This window comes from Symphodus melops (genome assembly GCF_947650265.1).
Source record: "Symphodus melops genome assembly, chromosome: 16".
Lineage (NCBI taxonomy): Eukaryota > Metazoa > Chordata > Actinopteri > Labriformes > Labridae > Symphodus > Symphodus melops.
Window position 1 is genome coordinate 11,531,909 of NC_136706.1, and position 27,673 is coordinate 11,559,581.

Consider the following 27,673-nt stretch of genomic DNA (forward strand, 5'->3'; position numbering starts at 1 on the left):
AAACCCCCCCTGTCAACCTTTTAAAAACCTTTTAATTTCACGAAATAAGCAAACGGTGAAGGAGATAAAAATATGGTGATATTGTCAACTTGAAAGGCCATTATAAACAAATTAAAGAAAGTTCCTATAGTGTGTGAATTGTGTTGCAGTGATATAAATTGTGAAAGCTAGGACAATTTAGTGTAAATGTCATGAAAGACTTCAAGTGAATTCACTATATGGGCGGTATTTGCTTCTTATAAATACTTTATAAAGGTGGTTATCCATACTAAAAATAAATAAATATAGCAGGAGGGAAGATAAACTAATAAATTAATAAATTAATAAAACTAAAAAATTTATCTGATAAGATAATACATTTATGACAGAGGACAGAAGATGTAGACGAATTATTGTTGTGATGCTCTGTGGAATATACTTAATAAAACCTCTGACTCTCTGATACACAGATCATATAAACTCAAATACTATTCATAACATGATAGTAAAGCTATGGAACCATTCACATTTTTTAAATTCTTTCATCAACTAATCAAAAGGAAGCATGACTTGTTTTTATACATCGGTATAACTATGCATCGTTGGCTTTAACATCTTAACCTAAAAGTTACTGGGAGCTAAAACTTTCAGATACATTAAATACAAACACTCATTAGTTATTACATGCACTTTAATGCACATTTTCAAACCAACGTTAAAAGCTCCTTTTACAGTTTTGTGTCATTTAGTACGGGGACAAATTAATTCATCCTTGATTACAAGATGCCTTCATTCGCCTTTGTAAACAGTCTGTGTTGTAAACAGGAAGACTAGGATGTGCATGTCCCGGTCCTGATTGGATAAGAGCTTTGAACGGTACCAAGGCAACAGCAGTCACCAAAACTCCTATTGGTTAACACGGAAAAATGGGCGGGTCTAAGGAAGTGACAGCGTACAGAAAACTTTGATGGCTACCAGCTAACTTTACTCTATCGGCTGTTTGGAATGTTCATGAGGTAGCGCCCATCAGAAGTCCTCGAAAAGTAAGCCTAGTTTATTCGTCCTACAGTGAATTCATAATGCAATGTTTTGAAACTGACTTCAGTTGTATATTAGCACTGAAAAGATGTGGTAACGCCAGCTGCTAGCCAGTGTTGTTTTAGCTAACGTCAAGCTAACAGCTACAATTGAGACAAATAAGTCAGCCGCCTAAAATAAACATCAGTAAGTTACTTTATTGGAGGCTCATAAAGTACAATGATGTTCTTTACTAACTTATACAAAGACACCAAGTCAGGAAAATAGCATCGTTAGCGTCAAAACCTGCTGACGAATCTACTCGATCTTCCTCTTTTCGTAGTTAATTCTCCTTTTCCAACAAAGTGGCACCTCTTTTTGAAATGTAACTTGTTCACTTCTTAAACCATTACTGTGACCAAATATCAGAAGCCTGCTTACTCTTCTTATACAGGATGAACAGCCATGAAGAAGATGATGGAGCTTTGTGCAAATGGCCAAGTGTAAGTCAGTAAAAGTGAAATAACATAAATGGTACATGAATGTGAGAATTTAATTGGGAGTTAAATTATTAAAATATTACACTGACTGTTCCTGTATTTGTGGTCTTTCACTACTAGTCAAGATCAGACCTCATTTACTGCTCTATGGGAAAGTCTGAGTCACCAGTTGTTTTACAAATGAACAAACACATTCACTGTTACTAAAAAACAAATAGTCGATGGATGAGTCTACAGAGAATGAGGCTGCAGAATTTTTGGGATTGCAAAACTATTAAATGCTTCTTAGTTTTGCCATATGATGATTTACTGCTTTCCTATTTTTACTATAATTATCGTGAAATTTGAGAAGCAAGACATTAACACAAACAAAATAATGTTGATGATTCTGTCATGTTCTGTCATGATTGATAAGTAATACTAGGGTCAGTTTACATTTATTGTTGAGCAATAATCTATGATGTAATATGCTTGTATTTGATATGATCAAGTATTACTTGAGTTCCTTTATTCTTAAAAATATTAAGAGGCTTTGCTAACATTTCCAATGAAAGTTGAACGTATAATTCATCACAGCAGAGGATCAGAAAAGCCTTTCCACCACTGCATACTGTCATTTGTGTTAAATGAACCGTGTTAACCTATGTTATCTGTTTAGGTGCTGAACCAATACAGCAAAAGTGAATTCACCATGCGTTTGCAAAAGTTTGTGGAGGAGAGGATGCAGACCACCATGGTATGAAAATACTACTCAGTAGCAGACGATGCTTTCTATGAGCAATGATATCTCCGACATTAATTTGCTGCTGAGACTGAGGGGTTCGGATCTACTTTGTTTTTATTGGAGATGGTTCAACTTGTTCAAAGTGTTTTGATCACTTAGGTTTCTCTCTTGCTGCCATTTCGCTGGTTTCCAACCCAAGTCATGAACCCTAGGTACTGCCTTATTTACTGCTGATAAATGTGAATCAGATCAGAGGAGAACTGAGTTAAGTAGACTGTGGTTTATACAGTCAAACTAAAAGAAGTGAAAAACTCAAATATAGAGGGTTTTTTTTAATAATTAAATTAAAATACTTTACTCTGTATTTAAAAAATATATTTCAGTTATTTGGCAACCATGCCTTTATCAACATGTGTCCCACATGTATATCTTGTTCCATGTCTAAAGGCCATATACAATATTGACATGCAGTCTATATGATAGTCTTAATAACAATAAATGAATAAAACCAGCAGTGGGCTTCTCTTCTGTTTGTTTTGGGGTTTCCATTGTTGGAGAAATCTGATCTGAAGTCGAAGCTTGTTATCATAGGTTCTCTCTTACTTGAAGTTCTATAGTGTAAACACACTTAATACTCAAAGCCTGCTTAGAATCAGTATGTGGTAATTAACTGGAACACAGCTTTGGACAACTTTAAAGGATTAAGTCACTAAAAAGCAGCTTAGTTGCTCTATGTTGTGTCCGACTTCATTGTATTCTTCCCGGTGGGACTGAAACTGTGCCAATGATCTTGTCTGTCTTGTAGCTTACAGGAGCTCTCATTGGAGCAGCTGTTGCGGTCTCCCTCATTGGGATTGTGGTTCTCTTCCTTTACCGGAGGTTTAAGGTTGCTCGTGAGTCATCCAGTCTCTTAAAAAAACACCATCATACTTATTCTGGTGCTGTAGATCTTTTTTTTTTTTTTTGGTCTACAATCCTAAACTCTTCAGTAAAGCCTGTGTTGTCTTTTTTCTTTTTTAAAGTATTTTTTTTTCATGCATTTGTTTTTTCTTATTTTTACAAGGAGAACAACAGCCTGGTGTTCCGCAGTATCGCTTCAGAAAACGAGATAAAGTACTTTTCTACGGAAGGAAGATAATGCGAAAGGTTTCTTTTATTTCCACTTCTGACAAAGCCTCACTCACAAATATATGTACAGTCAAATTTAAATCTTTAAATATATTTCTTTTTTTTTTTTAAGGTCCAGACACTCTCCTCGATTCCTCCTTCCTCCTCAGCCTCAGTATCAAAACAACCGCAGCGCATTCGCAAAAGAACCAAAGTTCTAAGCATAGCTCGCAAGTATGCCTCATTCTTATTCTTATTCTGTATATGCGAGTGGAACCTTGAAACAACTCATCTGATGAGCTTGGCCCTTGTAATGTCGATTTAAATTAAAGTTTTTTGTTTTTTTTTATTCTTTCCAAAAGAATTCTGAGGATCCGTAAAGATCCTCCCACACTGCAGCCAAAGGAACCCCCTCCCTCTCTGCTGGAGGCCGACCTGACAGAGTTTGACGTGCAGAGTTCGAACCTGCCGTCCGAGGTCCTCTACATGCTGAAGAATGTCAGGTGGACTATTACAGCACTTCTTATTGGGATTGAACATCTTTAAGAATTAGTTTTTTTTGTTTTTTTTAATTGTTTGCATCTGGTCGTAGGGTCTTGGGTCATTTTGAGAAGCCCCTCTTCCTTGAGCTGTGTCGACACATGGTGTTTATCGAGCTGCAGGAGGGTGAAAATCTCTTCAGACCAGGAGACGATGATGATAGCATCTATGTAGTCCAGGATGGAAGACTAGAACTCTGCATCCAGGAGAACGTACGTGGATAACACAACGCAGAACTCAAATATCTTAAATCGTGAGCATCAGGAGAATATGTTTACTGGACTCCATGTTATGAGTCCTTCAGTGTCCTACCTTTTAACCCCTGTGCACACAACATGAACAAATACAAACAGTAAAGTAATACTACAACACAGTGCTGTATTTACAAGAAAAAAAAAAGATGGCTCTCCAAAGCCCTGTCCACATTTGTTTTTTTTTTCCTGTCAGCTGCTGGCTTTTGTCAATATTTACTTCACCTGTGGCTGTAGCATGTAGTCCAATCAGACACACTTTAAAGGGGCCAAAATCTTTGTTTTGGATGTTGTAATTTGAAGTTTTTCTGTTTGTTTTTTTTTCTTCCTAGGATGGTACAGAACCAATTGTAAAGGATGTGCACCCAGGGGACAGTGTGCACAGCCTGCTCAGTATTCTGGACATCATCACTGTGAGCTCCTTATTTCCTCCATCTGCTCTTCAGACTTACTTCTCTGCTTCCGTCCTTGTTTGACTTCTGATTTGTTTCTCTTTGCTTCTCCTCTCAGTTGTTCACATTTCAAGTTGCACTTCCCTTGATTAGAAGCCAATCTTTTTGTACTCTGTATTCAGCTGTATTTGTTTGCCCGTTATCTTGATTTTCCTGGATACTAATTCATTTAGACGATTTTTCTGGCCTGCAAAATTCTTATATTGGAGCTCTGTCTTTCAGAGTTCCTGTGATGGACAGGAATAAGTGTTTTATTTTCTACATCTAGAATTGGTATTGAAATATGATATAAAAAAGGGAAATGGAGTTCTTTTTCAGACACTTTCACTTGTTCTGTCTGGAATAAGTAGAACTCAACTAAAACATGTTTTCAGAGAAATCAATAAAATCAAACTCTGAAAACAAAGTTTTGGCAGTTTATCAAACTGCCAAAACTGCCAAAGAAAAATTTATTACGAAAATGCTAAAGCATCAAAACATTTCTTTTTCATTTCACAATACGGAACGGTGGTAGTCTTAGATATTTGAGCTTCTGTTTTAACTATGTTTTTTTAATTTTATTTTAATAAATTAGATTTTAATGAATTATTTTAACAAATTCTTGGCATCTTCCTATTTAATCTTTTTATTTATTTTAACATATTTTCAGATTAAATCTTTAATCTGTGATTGCTGGTTTGTTTTGGTGATTTTTAGCCTTGGTGCTTCTGATGTCGTGTGTGAAGCATTTTGAGTTGTTGCTGAAATGTGCTGTAGAAATAAACTTGCCTTAAGTTTCCACTTAAACCTCATTATAAATAATGTTCTCTTTGCAGTGACTTACTCTGTGGACTTGTGGGCGGCCAAGTCTTCAATGACTGTCCCCTCTGTCTTTGCTTAATATCTCTTTTATAACGGGTTTTCCTCTGTCAGGGTTATCCAGCTCCATACAAGACCGTCTCTGCACGGGCTGCAACTCGCTCCACCATCTTACGTTTACCTGCGTCAGCCTTTGAGTCTGTGTTTAAGAAATACCCAGAAACCCTTGTTCGTGTCATCCAGGTAACAGATTGTGCACACAACCAAGTGTTTGTTTTTCTGGAATGCATCGTTAACCTTTTTAAAATGTAATCATTTGTATCTAATTTGGGTGTAACTACATCTGCTGTGGAATATATATATATATATATATATACATCTGCTCTGTTTCTCCTCACTCTTTGGTTTTGTTTGTGTTGCAGATAATCATGGTGCGCCTCCAAAGAGTCACCTTGTTAGCGTTACATAACTATCTGGGCCTCACAACTGAACTCTTCAATCCGGTAGGGGGGAGATGAATTAGCGCTCACACATTCTCGTGTACACATACAGTCCTGCAGAGAGCTTGTGTATGAATTTGTACATAAACAACCGCACAAGCGCACTCAAGCAAGCTAATTTCACAGAACATTAAGCGTGGTTTTATGACTCGGTTCTTCAGAACTCTGATTGAAAGCAAACAGAAAGCATCAGAGCCCTTCCACATAATAAAGAAGGGCAGTCAGCCCAGGTCGGCGTGTGACTTAATGATAACCACAAATACTCCAATTGTTGAAGGATATTTTTAGTATTTAGTCAAACAGATTTTAATAAATGTTGGATAAATATTGATTTAATATCAATAAGAATGTGCTACTACAACTCACAACCCAGTGATGTTTTCAATATCTTAAGTTCCGTCTGCTTCAAATCTATAGTGACTAGAACCGTTAGTGTTACTTTATATGTTGTTTCCTCACTAACTAAAAAGAAGAACGTTGTTGACTGACTGACTGACTGTTTTTTATTGGCTGATTGGCAGGAGAGTCAGGCGGTGCCCTTGTCCAATGTAAACAACATGATTGCGGAGGCAAATTCGGTGAAGACCACCCGCCGTTTGCACTTTCAGGATGAGTTACCTGCTGGAACCGCAGAGAGCCCCACAGAGACAGGTCACACATACACACACTTACTCTAAGCGTACACTCTACACACACGCACACACACACTGGGTCTTCTTTATGTTGTTTTTGAGACTGATCCAATGCTGACACATCACATTGCAACAAACAGATGGTGGAAAGGACAGCCCTTCAAACAGCCACAGGAAGCTGCGATCCACATCGATATCCACCGACAGCGCAGGTGGGTCACTGCTCAGAACTCGGTGATCTCCAAAATGGCATTTATCTCTATTCATTTCCTGCGCAGATTTATCACAGTTACTGATCTTTTAGCAAGGACACACACATCCATATAGACCTACCAAAACCAATTTCCCTCGCTCTTTGTCCTGATCTGCAGGTAATGACCTGAACATGGCGTGTGAGCGAGCTCGAGTCACAATAGAAGAGACTCCACCCAGTCCTGTCATTACTCCCAAAGTAAGAACTCCAGGCCTTTTTTTCTCCTTTGAGTTGTCTGTATAAACACAGTATACCCAGCATGCACTGCAGCTCGGGCTTCTGCTTGCCTCACCTTTTCTCACTTGTCCCTCTCTGATGTCTGCCTTTGCAGTCTAGTCTGAAGAAGAGTGTGACAATGCAGCACACTCCGTCAGAAGTGTTTCACTACACAGACAGTGGGGGGCACTCTGATGCCATCCACCTCAGTAAGAGCGGCACAATCTTCCAGGCTGCCAAGAAGGACCTGCAGGGAATCATCCAGCTGCAGGTGAGAGGCTGATAGAAACAGATACACAGACTTGTTTTTTATAGAACATGTTTAATGGGAAATATTGATAAATAGTTTTTTATTTTCTAACAGGTAGGATACATTAGTAGAGCTCATTGATATAAATAAGTATGTTTTCTGAATATATATTAATTTTCACATATCTTTTTGTCCTGGAGGACCCCAGTCTGCTTGAGGGCAGAGTGACCCTCCATCAAGTCAAAGCTGGGTCTGTGGTGGCTCGTCAGGGCGACCAGGTGAGACGACAGCTTACATGCTGGGTACAAGAGGCATCGCATGGTTCACGTTGAGCGTTCCCTTTGGTGTCCTTCGTCAGTGAGAAAACTTTAATCGCACTCCTTTCAGCTCATCCTTCAAAATTGAATCTGTCGAATCTAGTTGTGTGTTTCAGGGGCAACCTGAGCCTCCACCTTTTCTGTGAGGGTTTCATTCTAACAGCTACAATTAGTTGAATACCCTTCTTTGATCACACTGACCCTCAGCCAGCTGACATTCATCACAAAGATCTGAGCTGAACTCAACTGAACCACACAAATACAACAGTATGATTTAATCCCTTTAATCACTTTGTTTGGTGAAAGTGCACTTTTTTTTTTTTTATAACTCACAATGTCGTGCAGACACTTTGTGAAATCTCTAAATTCTTTTAACATGCATCTGCTGTTGATTATCTGTTATTGTCTCCATATCATTTTGCTGCATTAAAATGCTCTATCAATATCAATAAAGGCCTTGTTCACAGTTGCATTTTCTAAATGCAATCTTAGAAAACTTCAATCTAATTAGTTAGTGAAGTATAGAATATAAAGGCAGTGTTTCTGAAAAAATAGATTTCATTGTGGTGCAGTACATAAAGCTCAAGAAGATAAACAGACCTTTGTCTTGTGTCTATGTTGTTTATATTGACGTAATAATTGGTGTACAATGGTTTGGATCTAACAGCAGATCAATATGTTCTATCTGAAAACCTGTACTGTATGTTACCATTCACCTTCTTACTGAGAAATGTCTCCTCTTCACGCCTGTTTTTTTTTTTCTTTTTTTTTTTTCTTTAGGAGGTGAGCATCCAGTTTGTCATTTCTGGCCTCCTCCATGTTTACCAGCGGATGATCGACCGTGAAGAAGAGACTCGTCTGTTCGTGACACACCCAGGAGAGCTTGTCGGTCAGCTCGCTGTCCTGACCGGAGAGCCGCTCATATTCACCGTTCGAGCCCAGCGAGACTGCAGCTTCCTCTCCATTTCCAAGACCCACTTCTATGAGTCAGTCACATGAACACAGCTCAACACAACAAAAACGATATGCGGCATTCTTAGCTGCCTCACAGTGAGCTTCAAGGGCTCTTAGCGAAGCTGTGTGTGGTAGATAGAGGAGCTAGATTTCACCTGCAGCGTCTCCTTCCTCTTAACTGTTAAGGATGTTTTTACCTCCAGCATAGTTACACATTACTGTTGTATTCCAATTAAGAGTAAGTTTATGCTAATTCAACTTCCAAGAAAACATGCACGCAACAAACACATTTCATGCCTTTGAATTGGTTCAACCTACCTGTATTTCAAACTTGGACCTCCCTTTTTTTTTTTTTATAATTTTGGTCTCCTCCTCAGGATAATGCGAGTAGAGCCGAAGGTTGTGCTGAACGTGGCTCACACTGTGGTGAAGAGGATGTCGTCTTTTGTCAGACAGATAGACTTTGCTCTTGACTGGATGGCTGTGGAAGCTGGTAGAGCAGTGTACAGGTAAACTTCTCTTAACCTTTAGTGTGTTGAACAAAAGGTCCTCTGAAATGGTTAAAATCATGTTAACAGGCTCACCATGTCGTTCACTTATTTGCAGTGATTTCAAGTTTTCTGTATGATTTCCAGGCAAGAAGAGAAATCGGACAGTACTTTCATAGTGCTGAGTGGCCGACTGCGCTCTGTCATCCTGAAGGAGGACGGAAAGAAGGAGCTGATAGGAGAGTACGGACGTGGAGACCTGATTGGAGTGGTAAGGGCAACTGTGGTGAGAGGGACGACAGATGGTAGGCGAAAAGAAAAGAAAAAAAACAAACTATGAATATCTACGATGTGTGCACCATGCTAAAATCGTCTTTCACTTCTAGTATCCTCATAAATATGAACGACTGTATATCAGAATAAGTAGCTCTGGGCCAAACTTCCAAATTAAATATGCATGAGGAAGATAGTTTGTTTCATTCACAGCAGTTAATCATCACAACCAGAGAATCTTCACTGTCAGTAAGAAAACAGATACTGCCAGGATGCTCCTCCATGCATGACCCTAAGGCCACTAAATAATAAGTCAACCAATTACATCTTATGAATATGTAAGTAGATAACTAAACGCAAGCTTTAAAGTATTTCTATTTTTTTAAAGATTAACAAGTTCTCATATTTTAATTAAAGGGGACATATTATGAAAAATCCACTTTTACTGTGTTTTGAACATTTATTTGAGTAACCTGAGTGTCTATCAACCCACAACATTTAAAATAAATCCCTCCAGTCCTTTGTTTGTGGTCTGCATAAGTCTTACCACAAAGAGAAAAATGCTCTGTTTCAAATTTTCTCAGTTTGTGACATCACAAGTTGGATTCTGGTAAAAAAGAAAATCCCCTCCCCTCCCCTGGTATCTCCACCCATTGACTCCACCTCAAGCCTAGAGCTCAACTTTTGCACAGGTCAGCCATTTTTATTCTCACTACAGAGGAGGGACGTCTACCAGGAAAACTCAGGTTGGCTCTTTGTATTTAAAGAGACACACACACCAAAACGGAGCGTTCCGAGAGAGCTGGTTTACACAGGGTCACAAACCTCCTCAGCTGCTTGATTAATGTTATATTTGGACCAAAACACAGCACAGATGTTTCATTTGGAGCACAGGGGATTGTTTAAAAGTTGATAAAGGGTGATATGTCCTCTTTAAGTACTTGCTATTTTCGCCAAGACAAATTCTTTGTATATGTAAATGTTCTTGGCAATAAAAACCAATTCGGATTCTGAAGATGATACCTCATTATTTATTTAGATTTATTAGTTCACCGTATTTGTATCTTAACGGGCAAAAAACAGCAAGCTTCCTTTCAGACTATAAAACCTCTGAATTAAACCTCATAGTTTGAACATATTTTTCAAATGAAATCGTTGAAAAACAAACAAACCCATGTTTTTTAAATTTAGGCCACCTCTGGTGTTGACATATGAAGCCAGTGCTGAGAAGCAAAAAGCTGCAGATCCTCCAGAGACTAACTTGACTCCAAAAGCCCCAGAAGTCACATCAACAGCCATGTTAAGAAGAAATAAACGTGTACAGCCTGGTCCAAAACCTCTTTCTTTTGTCTGAGTAGGAAAATAAATATACATATTTTATACCTTTTTAAAATATCAGATTACACTTAGAAAGAATACAAAACATGTTAACTTATGTTTTACATAGTTGTCCGCTTTAAGTCTAAATGAAACAGAAAGTGTTGCCAGCACTGTTTGTCATTTTTAATTTAATATGCTCCATATAGCAAAGTCACTTTGTCACAGTTCAAGCCACTTCTCCATTGGCTGGTGCTGCTCATCTCTGCTGAGATGCTTCTAATAATACCTGGGTTGATGGATGCTATGGTTACTGTAACCTGCAGGAGGGAAGTGCTTGTTGCAGCTTCTGTCATGGAGGGAATAAGATTGTAATTGTTGAGTTTCTGAGACAAATTTAGCACAGCTGTATTGACGTCAACTCTGGATCATGAGATGGAGAGATCTTGATTATGTTTTTTTCCCCCATCAAGTTAATTAGAACTCCATAAAGAAAGGTATAAAGCTCGACCACCATGATCGTACCTGTATCTCGTATTCCTTCAAATAACTGTGTCTTGAAGCCAAAGTGAAGTATTGTGGTTTCTTTTGTTCTTGTTTTTAAACGTGTTAATTTGTTTCCTGGCGGAGTAAACTCAGCACGTGTCTTTGGTTTTCCTGAAGGTGGAGGCCCTGACCCATCAGAACAGAGCCACCACAGTGCACGCTGTACGAGACTCCGAGCTGGCGAAGCTACCAGAGGGAGCGCTCAGCTCCATCAAGAGGAAGTTCCCTCAGGTTCTCTTAATTAATGATACATTAGTTTTAGATTAGACATACTGTATGTGTAGGGATTTCCAAAGGTCAGCTAGAAGAACGATCTAACCCCTTACATTGAGCCTTTGAATAATCTCTTGGTGGTTTGTGCTTCGCAGGTTGTCACCAGGTTGATCCACTTATTAGGACAGAAGATCCTCCGGCAGGTGAACGGTCCTCTTACAGGTTTGTTTACCTACGTATGCATACACTCTTCCCCCCACGGCTGCTTAGCCAGTTTGATTAAAGTCAATTTACTGTTAAGTCAGAGCCTTGTTAATATTTATGCATTTTCCTAGCTCGCAGTTTGGCCCTCCACACACCAGGCAGCAAGTGGGATGCAGGAAACCAAGCCTCCAACCTCTCCACTGTGGCAGTCCTGCCTGTATCAGAAGATGTACCTCTGACTGCCTTCACCCTGGAGCTGCAGCACGCACTTATTGCAATAGGTATAATACAGATCAAATTGAATGAACGCGTGTGTGTTTCACTACCATCTTCCAGAGATAGGCGGCGTCCAGGGTCGAGGACACCTCAGGTTCTACATGGTCTTATTTCCTTCTTAGACGCATTCTGCTGTAGGATCTCGAGCAAAGGAACATTTTCCTGTTTGATAAGTACTGCGTCGACTCTTCTTCTAATTTTTAAAACGGCATCCTGAAATACAGTAGTTAATTGCCTCATAGAGCTACAAGGAATAGGGTATCTTTATGTAGGAATTGAGACAACCTTCACATTTTCAGATAAGTAAAACATAGTTCACACAAATAAACATGGAGAAAAGTATTTTCCGGAAATGCTTGTTCACTGCTCATATTCCTTTGCATCTACATGAATTTCATACACATTTAAACGGATGTGAGCTCCATATTTTCAGTGAAGTTTATTTCTCCGCTCTGGTAGATTTAGTTTATGTTACACTACCTCGGTTTTCGAATTATTCTATAAATGATCATCCTGTCTGATTCAATCTTAAACGAAAAAGAGTGGAGGGGGATCAAGTGTGAAGGCGTTGGATGTAGCCATTAATTTTAACCGGTGTGCTCTTCCTCTAGGTCCCACTCTTCTGCTGACCAGTGATGTCATCAAACAGCGACTTGGAGCTGCAGCACTAGACAGGTGTGTTTTAGTTGTACATCGAAAGATCCAAAATTGCTTGAGATTTCATTTTCTCAAACTTGGTTTTATTGATTTTTTTTAAACAAATTTTCTTAAGGCTTCCCATTTTTCTCGCGCACTTATTAAATTCAGTTCAAGTATGCTGTCTTGGCACAGCAGAAAAAAAAGGGTGCTGCCAAGCACGGCAGTGCAGCCTGTCATTAATGGACTCCTTTCCTCTTCAGTGTGCATGAGTACCGTCTGTCCAGCTGGCTGGGCCAACAGGAAGACATCCATCGCATTGTTCTTTACCAGACTGACTACACACTGACCCCTTGGACACAGCGCTGCATCCGTCAGGCTGATTGCATCATCATTGTGGGACTCGGAGAGCAGGACCCCGCTGTTGGGGAGGTAAGTGGTGGAAAATTGTGAGACATGACTCAAAAGTAAAAATTGCCAAAAAAATCCAGTTTTTTTTTTTAATAGGCAGCAACTGATAATTTGTAGGTTCAAGAGAATGATGAAAGATGCATATTTGAAATGTATAAAATCCAAGGTGACTTCTACAGATTGCTTTTTTTTGTCCGACACAAAAGACAACAGATTGAAATGAAGGAAAGCTTTCCGACCTCACATTATGGATGTTTTGTTCCTTACATGTATTGTATGTACTTGATTTTTTTTGTGTGTAACATTTCGTTACTGACATTATGTTTGAAAGGCAACATTTGAATATCGTATATATATCCTGAAAAGTTGAAATGGCCACGCTAAAAAAACTCTTGCCTGTTTATATTCGAGCAGTAACTGAGCAAAATCAGCAATGAGGGCAATTTTTCCTTTTTAATTTGCAATTTTTTTTGTTTTAAGTTAAACATGTTTAGCTCTGTTTTTGTTCTCTCCTCATGAGGGAAACATCCAGTTTTATATTCGCTAAATTGCCCATTAGCTTTAACAGCTAGTCGCTAATTGTGTCTTGCTCTATTTAGTAAATCAGCGAAATCGCCTGCTGTTACTCTACTGTCTGTATTTTATCAAGGTGGGGGGATTGTCAAGATTTGTTAGACAGCTATTCCTAAACGTACAGGTTAAGTGACGTCACTTCAAGCCTTCATGAACACCGGTAAGTTGTTTCAGAGTTTGTTGAGCCTGATAACTACAGCAGAATGAGTGGTTTTGAACCGTAGGGTCAAGCACCAAGAACCAAGTCCGGGAATTGGTCTGGTAGCTAGGGAGGCGCCAGACCAATTCCTGAGCACTGCCGAGGTGCTCTTGAGCAAGTCACCAAACCCCGAAAAGACTGCTCTGGAGCACTTGCTGTCAGCAGTCCGCTCACTCTAACACCTCATAGGATCCTGTTAGTTCATGTGTGTGTATTTCAGGCTGCGTGTGCGTGTGTTCATGTTTATTAAACTTGACTTAAATAAGCCTCGGAGCCTTTATCAGCCTTTGTTGGTTTTTTTTCTCTCTCCAGAGAAGTTATCCCTCCAGTTATTGTTGACTGAGCTCTTATTAAATCTTCTCTCTATTAATGACTCACGATCTTGATATGAACTGATTTGATTTGAAGGTCCGTGCTGATCATTGTACTCTTTAATCACAGTTCTACTAAGAGGCTTAACCTACTTACCAGTCTCCGGCTTGTATTTGGACCTTGGCCGTAAGGGAGAAAAAAAAAAAGAGCAAAGGGTGAATAGATGTAGTGAAAGAAAAGGTCGACTGGAAGAGTGAAGGTGCATGTCCAGCTGATGAAGGAAAGGTAATTGCCTTCAAAAGGGAAAAATGGCCCCAGAGAAGTGAGGAATGTAACCCCGTTTAACAGGAGATGGGGGGGGGGGGGGAATGGATCAATATTTGCTCAGGACTGGAATGAGTCATAGCTCTGTGTTGATTTTTATCTTTCAGGCCAAACACAAATGAACCCTCTCGCCTTCAGCGTACACCAAACCTCTATATGCGGGGGGCCTTTTGACTGGATGGCACAGCTGACCTTCCACTCAGACCATTTAACCCCCCCATCTCTAATCCCCACCTTCCTTTTTCATTAAACTCGTTCATTAAAACTGCCTCAACTGGAACGCTCATCTGACTTTCTGCAATTCTAAAAGATAAATGATTTGATCCAAAGGACTACATGTTTGTAGTTATAGTTTGTCAAAATAATAATCCCTACATTTAAATCTTTATTTGTAATGTTTGATTATTGGAATCACAAGCCAGCACATGTTCTGTTACTGTGTTCATGTAAGCCTGAAGAGTTCACAAGTTTGCTGTACGTCTTTTTTTTTTTTTTTTTTTTTTTTTGAAGCTATCACTCAAAATTCTGTACCACACCAGTGCCTGTCTGATGAAAGTGAGGAGTATAAAATGTTCTGAGACATCTGCTCTTGATGTCTCCCCTCTAGCTGGAGCGTATGTTGGAAGGAAGTGCAGTGCGGGCCCAGAAGCAGCTGGTGCTGTTGCACAGAGAGGACGGCCCCCCACCCAAAGGAACTGTAGACTGGTTGAACATGCGAAGCTGGATCTCTAGACACCTCCACCTCTCGTGTCCCCGAAGGGTTTTCTCCAAGCGGAGCCTGCCCAAACTGGTAAGAGTGAAAAATACGCTCTATGTTTTTCTCTCTTATTTCTCATCTGCACATCAAAGCGACTTCCTTTTCCCTCTTCTGGCTGTTACTTTCCGAAAAGTTTGAAAAAAAGAGGATTTTTCCATCTTATGCTCAGTTCTACATCATATTGCCATCTTACTCCTCGTTCCTTCTTTAAGAGTCATCTTCCTCTTTTTTTTTTTTTTTTTTTTTCAGTTGGAGTTATATCAACGTGTGTTCGAGAAGCCAGCAGACCGACACTCAGACTTCTCACGGCTGGCTCGAGTCCTTACAGGAAATGCTATTGCTCTTATCCTGGGAGGGGGAGGGGCAAGGTAGCTGTCCCATCTATTAAGCCCCGTTTCCACCGAGCGGTCCGGCTTGGTTCGTCTTGGTATGGCCCGCATTTTGCGGCGTTTCCACAGACTAATCCTGGGAAAGATTCCAAAATAACTGATCCGTACCGTCCTACTTTATGGGACCCTTCCGCTGGGGTACCAAGAATGTGAAGCCGACCCGAAAAGGTGGAGCTAAACACTGCAGTCGGCTGATTGGTTGAAAGAATCGTCACTTCCCGTGTTATGTCGGCAAACAAAACTCTGCCGTGTTTAAACCATTGACTGTAACACAGCTGATTGTTTGCATCTGTATTTCTCCTCGTGGCACACAGCTTTCTCTGAAGCAAAGCTTGATTGAGTTTTTGTAATAAAGAGTCACATGACAGAGACAGAGTAGATGAACTGCTGGATGTCCTCCAGCGTTGATTTCGTTTGTGTAGCGTTTTTGTCCTTTCTTGAATTTATTAGTTAGCGGTTAGCTGTTAGCTGCTATTAGCTGCTAATTATTAGCAGCGGTTAGCTGCTTAATTTTAGTATGCTGCAAACTGTAATGAGTCCTACCACACATATCCCACCTTCCGTTAACTAGGGTCACTCTTTTTTTTTTTTTTGGACCCATTTTTTAGACCCTTCTTGTGGTTTTTTGGTTTTAGCTGTGTGCACTTTAAGGTGAAGCCAAGTAATCTCGTTGTACAATTTGTATAATGACAATAAAGGCATTCTATACTATTCTATTCTATTCTATCATATGACGCTATTTACATAGCGGCTATCGTCATCCGGCTGACACGGCGCCTACCAAATAGGGCACGGGTGGCTCTGGAAACAAAAACGGGATCGGGCTTAATCGAACCAAACTGTACCGATCCGTACCGGACTGCTGTGTGGAAACGGGGCTTTATACTAAAAGTTCACATCAGAATAAAGTTAGCTTTAATAAATCTAATACAGCTCAAACATTTAATTTTCCTCTGTCCTATCCTTGTGTATTCGTCCACCCTCTTGTCCAGGGGCTGTTCCCAAGTGGGAGTACTGCGAGCTTTGTGCGAGGCCGGCATCCCTGTGGACCTCATTGGTGGCGTCTCAATCGGTTCCCTGATGGGGGCCCTTTATGCAGAAGACCGCAGCCACAGCCGCATGAGGATGAGAGCCAGAGAATGGGCAATGGTGAGAGCCAAAGAAACACAAGTCTGGTTCTTAATCCACATTTTAGAGAGAGACTCATTGATGTTTTATTTGTGAGCATTGATTCTCATGTTGACAGGGGACATAACAAAAAAAAAAAAAAAGTGAAAACAATGTAGAAAGAGAGCGATGATGATGAAAGCTCTGTGGATGGATCTGAAACTGATGATTTCTGCATCACAAAGTCAATAAGCCAACAGCAGAACTCCTCACTATTTTTTTTTACTGCCTGTATTGAATAAAATTCATGTAAAACGTTGATGTATCTTGACCTTGATCAAACGAACAAACAAAGGCAGAAATCGTTAGTGTAGAAATCATAGTGTGTAACAGGAAGTTTGAGGAGGATCTTATAAACATGATTCTGTTTAAAAACAGAGAAGCTGTGTACAAGTTTTCACTTCTACTTTTCATATATTTAATTATTCCCACTGTACTTACGACATGTAAGTATCAGAAGTAAAGTAGACCTAGATGGTTTGCATATTAACACCATGAACAGAACTTATTCCAGTTTTAAGATGGAATTCGTCCTTGTGTGTTTTTTTTATACTGAGACTATCCATGATGGCTAATTTTGAGACACCTGCTCGCTGTCCCCATCAGCTGGCTGAACATGTGCTACCATTTGTCTTCCTGCAGTATGTCCAGCCCCTCGTTTTCCAGCTCTGTCCTTGGTTCTGAAAGTTTTATTTACAAGCAGCTGGCTGGGATGCTGTTCATCCGTATTGAACAGATATTAAATAACAGCAGTTGTGATAAAAAAAATCTGTCCTTCTTTATTCAGGGAGCCTGTCTAAATATGGATGCTTTTCATTGCGGAGTAAATGTAAGACGATTAAATTACTAAGAAAAGCCAGTGAACACACCAGGAGGGAGAGAAACTAAAAGACAAGAACCTTCATAAATCACTTATGAATGCAGATCCAGCAGAAGTTTTACATGAAATTTAACTCTTCAACTGTGACCTCGAGGAAAGAAATAGAAACATTCAACCTGAATTTTCTTTGCGGCTCTCCCCCCTCCAGGAAATGACATCAGTGTTCAAGAAGGTTCTGGATTTGACGTACCCGATCACCTCCATGTTTTCAGGAGCTTCCTTCAACTCGAGTATCAGCAATGTCTTCAAGAGCAAACAGATTGAGGTAAGTGAGATGAGGTCTCATGGGCACTATAGAAGAGAGCATGAAAAATCTCTATTTTCAGCAGGTGACCATCTGCAAGTATCCTTTGGTGGTGCAGGACCGTTTGAGCCTTATGTTTTATCCGTTAACCTTTTTGTGTATGCAGGACCTTTGGATCCCATATTTCAATATTACAACTGACATCACTGCCTCGGCCATGAGAGTGCACACTGATGGTAGGTACAGTCACAGTCACAAATGCTTTATTTATCCCCGGGGGGGAATCCTCCAGAGCTGCAGTTCCTATGATACTGAACATAAGCTTGAAGAAATAACAGTAAATGTAATTAAAGTAAGAATATAAAGTGTATTTGTGAATCGTAGAGTAGAACAAGTATTCAACACAATGTAAAAAGAGAAAAGGTCCCTAAATAATATCAGTAAGCACATTGAGGATCTAGTGTAAGACAAACGGTCCAGTGTGTACAGATATGTGCACATACTTATTCACACAATGTTCTAAAATAAGAAATAAAGATACAGATCAAGATGTTGAGAAAAAGAGTCTCTAGGCTTATTTAAAGGTCACCTGTTATTGTGATTTTCAACAAGTTTAAGTAAATCTCCTATATTAGATCATGCCTAGAAACCTCTCTTATTTCAGGCCTGCTCAGATCACGCTGTTTTTGGTGTCTGTAGCTTTAAATGTGAAAGAGCTGAGTCTGACCACGCTCCTCTCGAGAAGGGGGATGTGGTTCGGGATTTCTTGCAACATGCCCGATTGTTTACGTTTGAGAGGGCAGACTCAGAGGGCAGAACAAACTTTACCTAGCAGTGTGAGTGTCAGCCACCTGGGGGAGGGGTTACTGCCCTTTGTGATGTCACAAATGGAAATCTCCAATTGGCTTGTTTGAGCAGATATTTTCTGAAAAGTGGAGCCGGTAAAAGACTGGTCATATTTTTTATTAATTAAGGGGTTGCTCGGGACACAAATTAGTGTAAGAAAAGGATGAAAGTGGATTTTGCATAATACGTGACTTTTAGATATAAATGACAGATCTGCATAAATGTGATTACAATCTTTTTGGAAATGTCTTAAGTTATAAACATAGAATTTCTATTTGCTTCGGGGAAAAAAAGTGGCCCTGACATCACATTCATTGATGGGTTTGATTTTGTTGTCTCAGGTTGGTGGCTTTAAATGAACTACTTCATGCTTAAAACTGAAGAATATCCTTTTTGCTGTTTGAGGTTCCCTGTGGCGTTATGTCCGTGCCAGCATGTCTCTCTCTGGGTACCTGCCTCCTCTCTGTGACCCCAAAGATGGACACCTGCTGATGGATGGAGGCTATATCAACAACCTGCCAGGTTAGTTCAACTCAACCTTTTTGAGTTACTTAATTTACTTCTTTACTTCTGTCGGATTATTTCACAAAGTTTCCCCCTCCCTCTCCTGTCCCACCTTTCCTCCCTCTTCTCTTCCCAGCTGATGTGGCGCGCTCGATGGGGGCCAAAGTGGTGATAGCTATCGACGTGGGCAGCCGGGATGAAACCAACCTCACTAATTATGGGGACTCACTCTCAGGCTGGTGGCTGCTATGGAAACGCCTCAACCCCCTGGCTGAGAAAATCAAGGTAATGGATTGATTAAAAGCGAAAACACAACAGTGGATGCATGAGGATGTGTAAAAAGTAAATGTGTCCTATGAATAACAATGAGGATATTTTCCGAGATGTGTTTTTTTTCAGTGATGCATATGTTCCGTTCTCATTTCACCTGTGGGTCTTAGGTGTTAAACATGGCAGAGATTCAGACTCGGCTGGCTTACGTGTGCTGTGTGAGGCAGCTGGAGTCTGTGAAGAACAGCGACTACTGTGAATACATCCGACCTCCCATCGACAGATACAGGACACTGGAGTTTGGCAAGTTTGATGAGATTGCTGTAAGTTTTCAAACACGTTTTTATCCCATCAGTAAGCATGTAGTTTCGTCTGAAGTTATTTTGAATGACTTAGTTTTATAGAGCATCTTTCTATGATTTGCCTCTCAGTAAAAAAAAAATAAAAAAAAAATACTCAAACGTGATGGTTTGTGTTTCGGATAACGTAGGAGGTGGGACACCAGCATGGAAAGACTGTGTTTGACGTTTGGATTCGCAGTGGAGTGGTGGAGAAAATGTTGAAAGACAGACACCAGGAGGAGTTCCACAACACCCAAAGCAAGAACAATGTAAGGATGGAGGGAGGGGAACATGTACAGGAACATTTTAGAAAAAATAAAGTTAAATTATCCAGCAAGGAGAGTTCAATACTGAGTAGTGACGGCGTTCGAATGTTGCATTATAACTGTAACCATAAAAAAAAAAAAAATCAAGTTAAAATGAACTCTAAAAGTAACATGAACCGTAAAAATGCAAACTGCTGAATTTCGTATTGAACTGAGTCACAGTAAGTAGCCTGTCACATTTCAACCCGCCCCATGCACTGTTGGAAATGTAACCAAAATATCCACATCGAATTGTTCACTTGTTTATTTCATTGGTTTCATTTTCTCATCAGCGTTAAGCGTGTCAGCTACATTCAGTGCAGCAGCCTCGCGTTGAAGCCCTCGGGCTACATAGCTGTTAAAGTCAGATCATTAGAACCATTTATCAAGCAGTGCTCAAAGTGCAGAGAAGCTTATTTATCAATTATCAAAAATGTTTTCCCTTGCAAAGACAAAGGACCGACAGATAGAAGGGAGAACAGGAATAAGACAGACGACATATTTGCCACCAGCTGAGAATCAACATGAGCAGGATAAAGGGGAAAGAACCGAGTTGTTGTTGTTGTTACAACAACAAAAAAAAACCCAGAAGTTGTGACGATCAGAACAGCAACAAACTGACGAATTAACATGAACAATGCTGGAGCGCTAAAAAACAAAAGAGCTACACCAATTGTCTAAGAAAACTATAAATATGTCCAATTTTCTTTTTTTAAAACAGTCACCATCCCACACAGGCAGTGAATTAGTTTACCTCCTATCAGTAGGTTTCACTGTGGGAGGCAACTCTTAAGGATAAAGAACAAATCTCTGCCAGTGACACGAGATACAGAGTGTTCAGAAGAAAGACCAAACTGGTGGCAGAGAATTCAAAACAAAGTGTGGGATTCGAAGGGTTAAAGGTCATACTTTTATTTCAAGTAGTTCTATGGAGGAGTGAAAAAAGTAAGAATTAAGAGTCTACTGTATGTTTTCGATTTCCCAGTTTTGCTCTCTATTGTTTCCTGGTCAGTTTTTACATAGTGTGGAAACAAACAGCTGTCGTTTATGGACAGGTTGTGTGAACAGATTTAGTCTTTTTATCCTCCTTGCATGAACAAAGTCAGGATGTGAATCTTTTAATGTTTTCGCCAGAGGACGATGAAGACATGACATCTTTCTGACAGACGAGGCGTTCAAACTAAGCATCTGGTGTACTCAAAGCGGCCACACATTAGTTGGCATACAGATCGAAACGACTTATTCTGTTTCTGTGATTTCTTTAGTGTGTACATTTAAGTGTGTGTGTGTATGTGTGTGTGTTTTTCAGGTGGTGACTTGTCCCAATGCTTCTTTTACTGACCTGGCAGAAATAGTGTCCCGCATAGAGCCTGTAAAGCCTGCTGTGGTGGATGGTAAAAGAACACACTCACGATCAGCCACACACACAATGTGCACGCTTAGTCTCTGATAACAGACAGGCTATTACTTTTTTTAAATCCATGTTTGTCTTTCCAGTGTTCGCTCGGATTTATTTTGGAGGAGGGTTTTCATTTCTCCGTCATTCTGCTCTCAGTTTCTAACACGCCGCCGATGAAAAGCAAACATACTGGTAGAAAACGTGGTGCATGAAACGAGTCAGTTTTTCAACAGAAAATGATTCGCTTTGGAAAGCGTTTTTTAGTGAAGCTGTGTTGAACAACCACTCAGTCATCTTCCCTCTGATTCTACCCTTTCAATTTATAACCTCTTTTCATCAAACTGCCTGCTTTGACTCCTCACAATGTTGCACTTTTTTTTTTTTTTTGCCTCTCTGACTCATTCACCTGAACACCCACTTTATCTTTTATCACCTCTCACCACGTATTCCAACTCGTTCACCCACAATGTGCTTTCTGTGCTTCCTGTCCTCCACCCGTCCCCTCCATCAGAAGAGTCAGACTACCACACTGACTACGAGGAGGAGGCACTGGAGAGCGCTCTGTCTGACATGGAGATATACAACCAATGCTACGGAGAGCATACTGAAGGGGAAGAGACGGCTGACACGGTGCGAACCACTGGTGATAATGGTTAAAAACGGCGGGGTCTCTCTGATAAGTGCAGCACTCACATCTCTTGTGGAAAGTCGAAAGTGTCTGGTTGGCTATTGTTCAACGAGAGATTAGAGTTCATCCTGGAAACAGGCCAAGATATGCTTTAGAATTTATAATAACGCCGCAAATTAGAGTCTGAAATGACTTACAAGAAGATGCGAGGCCCTCTAATCAAAGTGACGTGTTTAAGCTGTAAGATCTGAGGCAGGACGATGTCTCAAGGTCAGAAATCAGTCCAGCATTTAAGAATGAGATTTAATATCTGAGTCCTTTTTTAAGATTCATGTGTGCTTCCTTTTTGTGGAACAAATAAAAAAGTTAAAAGACCACAAAAAAAAAACCAACAACCTCACAAACCTTGCAGGCAGTGAATGGAAAAAAAAAAAAAGGCACCCAAAGTTGTTTGTCACTGCTTTTAGAGAGAGAGAGGGTCTGATTAACATCACAAGCTGTGTTAGTCTGTTTAAACTGGACTAAATCCATCAGCTGAAAAAGCACATCTGTTACAAGTTCTTCAGACACAGAGTGGAGTAAAGAGATCATTAGAATGGATTGGTGGTGTCCAGCTCAGGCCATTACAGAAAGGAGTAGAGGAAAGCCTTTTTTTATATACTGGATGCTTTAAAGGCTGTTACTTCAGCAAAAGAGGAAAACAACCGCTCCAGTCGGTTAGAGATTGCATTATTACATTATTCTCACCATTTTTTTATTCAATACTCACTTTGAATTGTTTCATTTTATTCTGACCTAAACAAAAGGAAGTGCTCTGTCTTCACTGACACGTTACCTCGCTTCTGGTTCTCAGGATGAAGAGCTGGACGATAGACGCGCTCACCACAATGCCTCACCCAACAGCGGTCACCCTCGGGCTTCCACCGCCTCCACCAGTCCACTTTAAATGACGTCAAACCAGGAGGTCCATTCCAGACACAAGTTATCTCTGTTTAACCTGTCCGTCTCGCTCACGTTTTACCCTCCGGTCCGTCCCACGTGACTCTGCACCTGTCCCTGGATCCTCTCACTGTCAGCATGACAGATTAGCATTAGCATCTGTAAACCTGGCCTCGTTAGCTCTGTGCCTGATAAACAACAGACAGTCTGGGGAAAATACCTGATACAGGGAGCCGGTGTGACATGTATTCATCTGTAAGTACTATGCACTCTTATTGTGTAACAGAAGCTGCAATCATTTCTCATATTGAGATAGCCAAAATCACTTCATGTAGCCTTTATAGAAATCAAAACAGTCCAAAGACAGATAGAAGGAGTGAGGACATATTATTTCCATGAAATATTCAATCCATGCATGAAGGTAGAAATGTTTGAATCTTTGTCAATTATAAGAAGACAGTATTTTAGTGTTAGGAATAGATTTGAGTTTTGCTTTTCATGTTTAACATTCATCTAGTCACGAAGATACACAGATTTCTGACAAACTGCCATAGAGAGAGAGGGAGAGAGAGAGAGAGAGAGAGAACAAGTTTGCACTTTTGGCTAACTTTGCAGTTTTCTTTTTACATTTGGCAGTTCTTTCATGTAAGGTACTGATGAACCTTCCAAATAAAAAAGAGTCCAGGGAGGGGAACAACGTTAGAAAACGTTCACTGAAGAATCTCCAGAATCCGGTAAAAAAAAAAAAAAAGATGAAGCGCATGCTGTTTATCGAGATTTGATCAGATTATCTGCGTCAGTTCTTCATGATAGATAAAGTTAAACAAAAAGTAGTTTAGTCTGAGAACACTTAGTGTGTTTGTTTTTTTTACTATTTACATTTATATGTTGGGTAGCAGAGTTTGGAAACACCAGTCCACCACTACTCATTCATTATGACCTTAATGCTGACACATCACTTTTAGATTAAACCTCTCTGAGTGCTAAAACACAGAATGGTAGACTTAATGACAAAGCATTTGTACTAGTGTGCAATAGAATGATAAGATATACATGATTAAGCTGTTGAGTGAAGTTTTAAAATAAATCCCTCCAACGTAAATATTCAGTTCAAACAGCTGTGTTCGGATCGATAGAAAAAGGAAAGTTCTGAACCTTCCCCCCCGAAAGGTTTAAACACTGTCTTCAAAAAGACTCGCCAAAACAAGCTTTCCAAACAAACTCATTTTAAACGAAAAGAGAGAGAAGAAAAAAAAAGCAGCACTTTGAGGCTGTGGCTGTCAACTCCGTTTTTGTTGCACCCAGTGTGCCGTGCAGGGACAGAGAGGGGGAGTAATGATAGCAATCCACTTCAAAGCACAGGCTTCCCTCTCAGCTGGCCAGTCACCCTTCTGTTTCTGCCTTGAATCTTTCAGACTCGGACTGAGCAGCAGACAGACAGTGAGGATCTGTTTGCTGAACTCTGAAGCTCCACTCGTCTCAGTACAGTTCCTGCACAGGAGCTGTGTGCAGCAGCCGGTTTGCACAGGAACAAGTCATTTGGCTGGCAAGTTAAGACGTGATTAAGCGCCTTAGTTGGATCGAATTTCGACTTTTGAGATAGAAGCAGAAGAAGAGGCTGTTTCAAAATTGCTTTTTATATATACACGTTTGTAAAAGCAGTAAGTTGATTATGCTGCCCTTTGTTTGACTAATTCATCGATACAACCTAAGCGCTAGAAAGTTGGAAAAAGTCAAATCAGCTCGACAATCATTCCAGATAAGCAACAGAATGCACCGTTTACACTCACAAATGGACGTAAACCCTCGTTTAACACGTCTGTGTAAAATAAGAGTTCACATGATCTCTCTTATATCTCAACTAAAGATGCCGTTGTTCTCATGTATTAAAATGGGATTATTATACATGTTCTTTCCAATTAACAAATCTAATCTCTCGGTCTACTTAATTTTAGAAAGTAATAAAAATATATATCGAATATATATCAAAATTACCCCTAATGACCCCCCTTTAAACTTTTTTCTTTACCAAACAGTTAAAAAAAAAAAAAAGATTTTCTGTTTACTGTAAAGTCATTCCAGGAAAAAGCAACATACCCTCAGTTCTGAGAAGCTCACCTTCAATTGTTTCATTTTTGCAGGTCGGGTGCCTTAATCAATTAGATGATTAACAATGAGCTTTTTCTGTCAGCGAATATTTACCCAACACGTTGCATCACTAACATTTTCTATAAGTATCGTAAATAAAATTGTGACTAAGCCATCCAAGTTTATTTTTAGCTTCCATATGTTTGCCTCTCAGTGCTGCAGTTATTTGTTTCTCACTGCCTGACACGAAAGACACACATACACAGGAAGGAGCTAAAATCAGCAAAGCTATTTATAAGTCTCATAAGTCTTTTTTTTTTTCTTTTTTTTTTTTAATAATTGTATTTTCTTCCCACTTGATTTTGCACCATGTGAGCCTCCCTGTTAGAGCTGTGATCTTAGCCCCTACTGGTGCTTCTGTGCCTGCAGCCTTACATATGACAGTGGGAGGGACCCTGTGATAAACACCATTAGGATCCCATATGGTGTCGGTTAAACAGAATCTGAATGCAGAGGATAAGAAGGCAGAACTAGAAAAAAGTTTGCAGTTAACCGATGAGGTAAGGCTTTTTGCACTGTATTGTGTTTTTTTTTTTTTTTTTGTTTTGGGTTGTTTCCAGAAAACAAGCAGAATGAATTGTTGTCTGGCAGATGAAATGTTTCACTTCTTTATTAAATGAGACATTATAATGGATGGAGTGAGAGGGGGGGGGGGTCTTATGTAATGTGTGGAACTGTGCCACAAAGTTAATGTGACCGAGCCTTAGATGATGTGATGGAAATACAGCCACCACTTGTGCCCTGATTTGGACGTACATTTTGATGATTCAAAAACATTTATGAATGACGTTTACCTATATGCCTTTACTTCATGGTGTTATTGTTTATATATTTATGTTATTTGATAATGTGTTTTAAATAATCAGTCCTTACTAATAAACCACTCTTTGTTGTTGTACTCAAGGGTATTTTTCTTTTCTAATTGGCCATCTGGTTTTTCTAATTAGCTGTAGAAAGAAAACGTGAGCATTTAAGGGGTTGCAATAAGCAGTTATATTCATCTTTCAGTCATGAGCTAATTATATTTTCCATGAATCAGACGATCAAGAGATGAATGGTTAAAAAAAATCACACAAGGTCCAAGAGCCCAAGGTATTTTCAAATAGCTTTTTTGAACTGGTAAATTTTCACATTTGAGAAGCTGGAAGCAGAAAACGTTTGCTTGATGATGATCTGAACGATAAATCATTAGACGAATACTGCAGGGTTTTCAGGTTGTTGTTGTTTTTCTTTAATCAAGTAATTGATTAGTCAATGCATTGACTAAGAGCATTGACTGAGCAGTCATTTGATAAAAGTCCTGAGAAGGAGCCACTCTTCAAACCTCACAAACTCTCAGTGACTCTAAAGAACATATATCAGCTCGGTGCCGCTAGCTTTAAGTGTCTCTAAATGAGATTGCAAGTTAAGGACACTCACGTGAATAGATAAAGCATTGTTAAGACAAAAAATCAATTATAAATCAATGAAGAAGCATTACAGTGGTGATTTTTATGCAAACCTGAGTAGGGTCAGTTCTTGAGTTCACTCGGCTTTGCTCATGTTTTCTCCAGTCTGAACTTTTACTAAAACGAAAGCTGAAAAAAAGCGGACCGGTTTGCCTTACATTTTAGTGTGTTGTTGTTCCCTTCTTGAAAAGTGAATGATTCATTTTGACTGCTGAACAGATGAGAATACGTAGGATTCCAAACAAAAGATAATCCGAATTTTATTTCCTATTTCCTTATTATGATCCAGGCTCCTGTCTGATTTGGATGGATCCTTTTTGGGCTGTCCACCATGACAATACCATCAGTTCACTCCAAATCCCCTCAGACACCAAGAATAAGAAATCCTGGATGGATGAGTGAGTGTTCAAGAAAAAACTGGATCTTCAGACTGAGTATTATTTTGAGCTCAAGGGAGAGAGAGTGCTAAAGAAAACAGATTATCATAAATGAAGAGGTGTCACACCTGTGGGCCTGATTACACACACACACACACACACACACACACACACACACACACACACACACACACACACACACACAATCACAAAGAGTGGATCACACATACCAAAGCATGATTAATCCTACCTTATTGATGTGTCCTATAATGAGCTTTTTCCCTCCCTTGGGATTGCAGACTTGCATCAGCTAATTAATGAGCACACAGGGGGGAATTTAGGTCAAGAAAGTAGGGAGAAAAGAAACAGGGTGGACTATGTGGCATCACCGTGGATCGATACATCACAAAGGGCTGAAAAGTGGGGTGAATGAGTGTGGGCGTCCAGGATTTTGGATTCTTTTGACAGAACCCCGGTGTGTGCAGTGAACAAGAGGGGGCACAGTGCTGCTGTGTGGGCAGGCGATGACCCCACAGTGGACTGTACAGTGATAGGCTGCAGGGGATTTGGAAAATCATTTAAGGGAAAATGAGGCATATAAATGGGGAGACGAGGGAAAGATTCTGCCCTCAAAGTGAGGGACAGATTGATTTATAGGAGGTCATATAAAACACACCAGAGCCACTTGTATTGTATTTCTCTATTCCCTCCCATACAGTACAGAGATGCTCCCCCTCACCTCTCTCATTTTATCGCCTCTCATTCTTCT

General features: G+C 39.9%; 1 protein-coding gene across 2 annotated transcripts; it reads left to right on the plus strand.

The window, feature by feature from the left end:
• The first annotated feature begins 882 nt into the window (after positions 1-882).
• On the plus strand, positions 883-25,977 carry pnpla7a (patatin-like phospholipase domain containing 7a). 2 transcript variants are annotated; one of them, XM_079364151.1, is made up of 36 exons: positions 883-1,022; positions 1,451-1,499; positions 2,155-2,232; positions 3,026-3,113; positions 3,284-3,366; positions 3,461-3,561; positions 3,690-3,830; positions 3,920-4,079; positions 4,451-4,531; positions 5,483-5,611; positions 5,791-5,871; positions 6,390-6,519; positions 6,641-6,712; positions 6,872-6,951; positions 7,085-7,240; positions 7,420-7,497; positions 8,317-8,522; positions 8,868-8,999; positions 9,126-9,249; positions 11,232-11,345; positions 11,483-11,549; positions 11,663-11,812; positions 12,419-12,482; positions 12,707-12,875; positions 14,870-15,052; positions 15,269-15,387; positions 16,401-16,557; positions 17,604-17,720; positions 17,866-17,935; positions 18,951-19,067; positions 19,186-19,334; positions 19,490-19,642; positions 19,810-19,929; positions 21,275-21,359; positions 21,876-21,994; positions 22,846-25,977. In XM_079364151.1, exons 2-36 carry the CDS (start codon positions 1,452-1,454, stop codon positions 22,936-22,938), a joined length of 4,014 nt encoding a protein of 1,337 aa, XP_079220277.1. In that variant the 5' UTR covers positions 883-1,022; position 1,451; the 3' UTR covers positions 22,939-25,977. The 2 variants fall into 2 exon arrangements, with proteins under 2 accessions (XP_079220277.1, XP_079220278.1); XM_079364152.1 differs by lacking the exon at positions 21,876-21,994 and having other exon boundaries at positions 22,846-22,933.
• Positions 25,978-27,673: the final 1,696 nt, after the last annotated feature.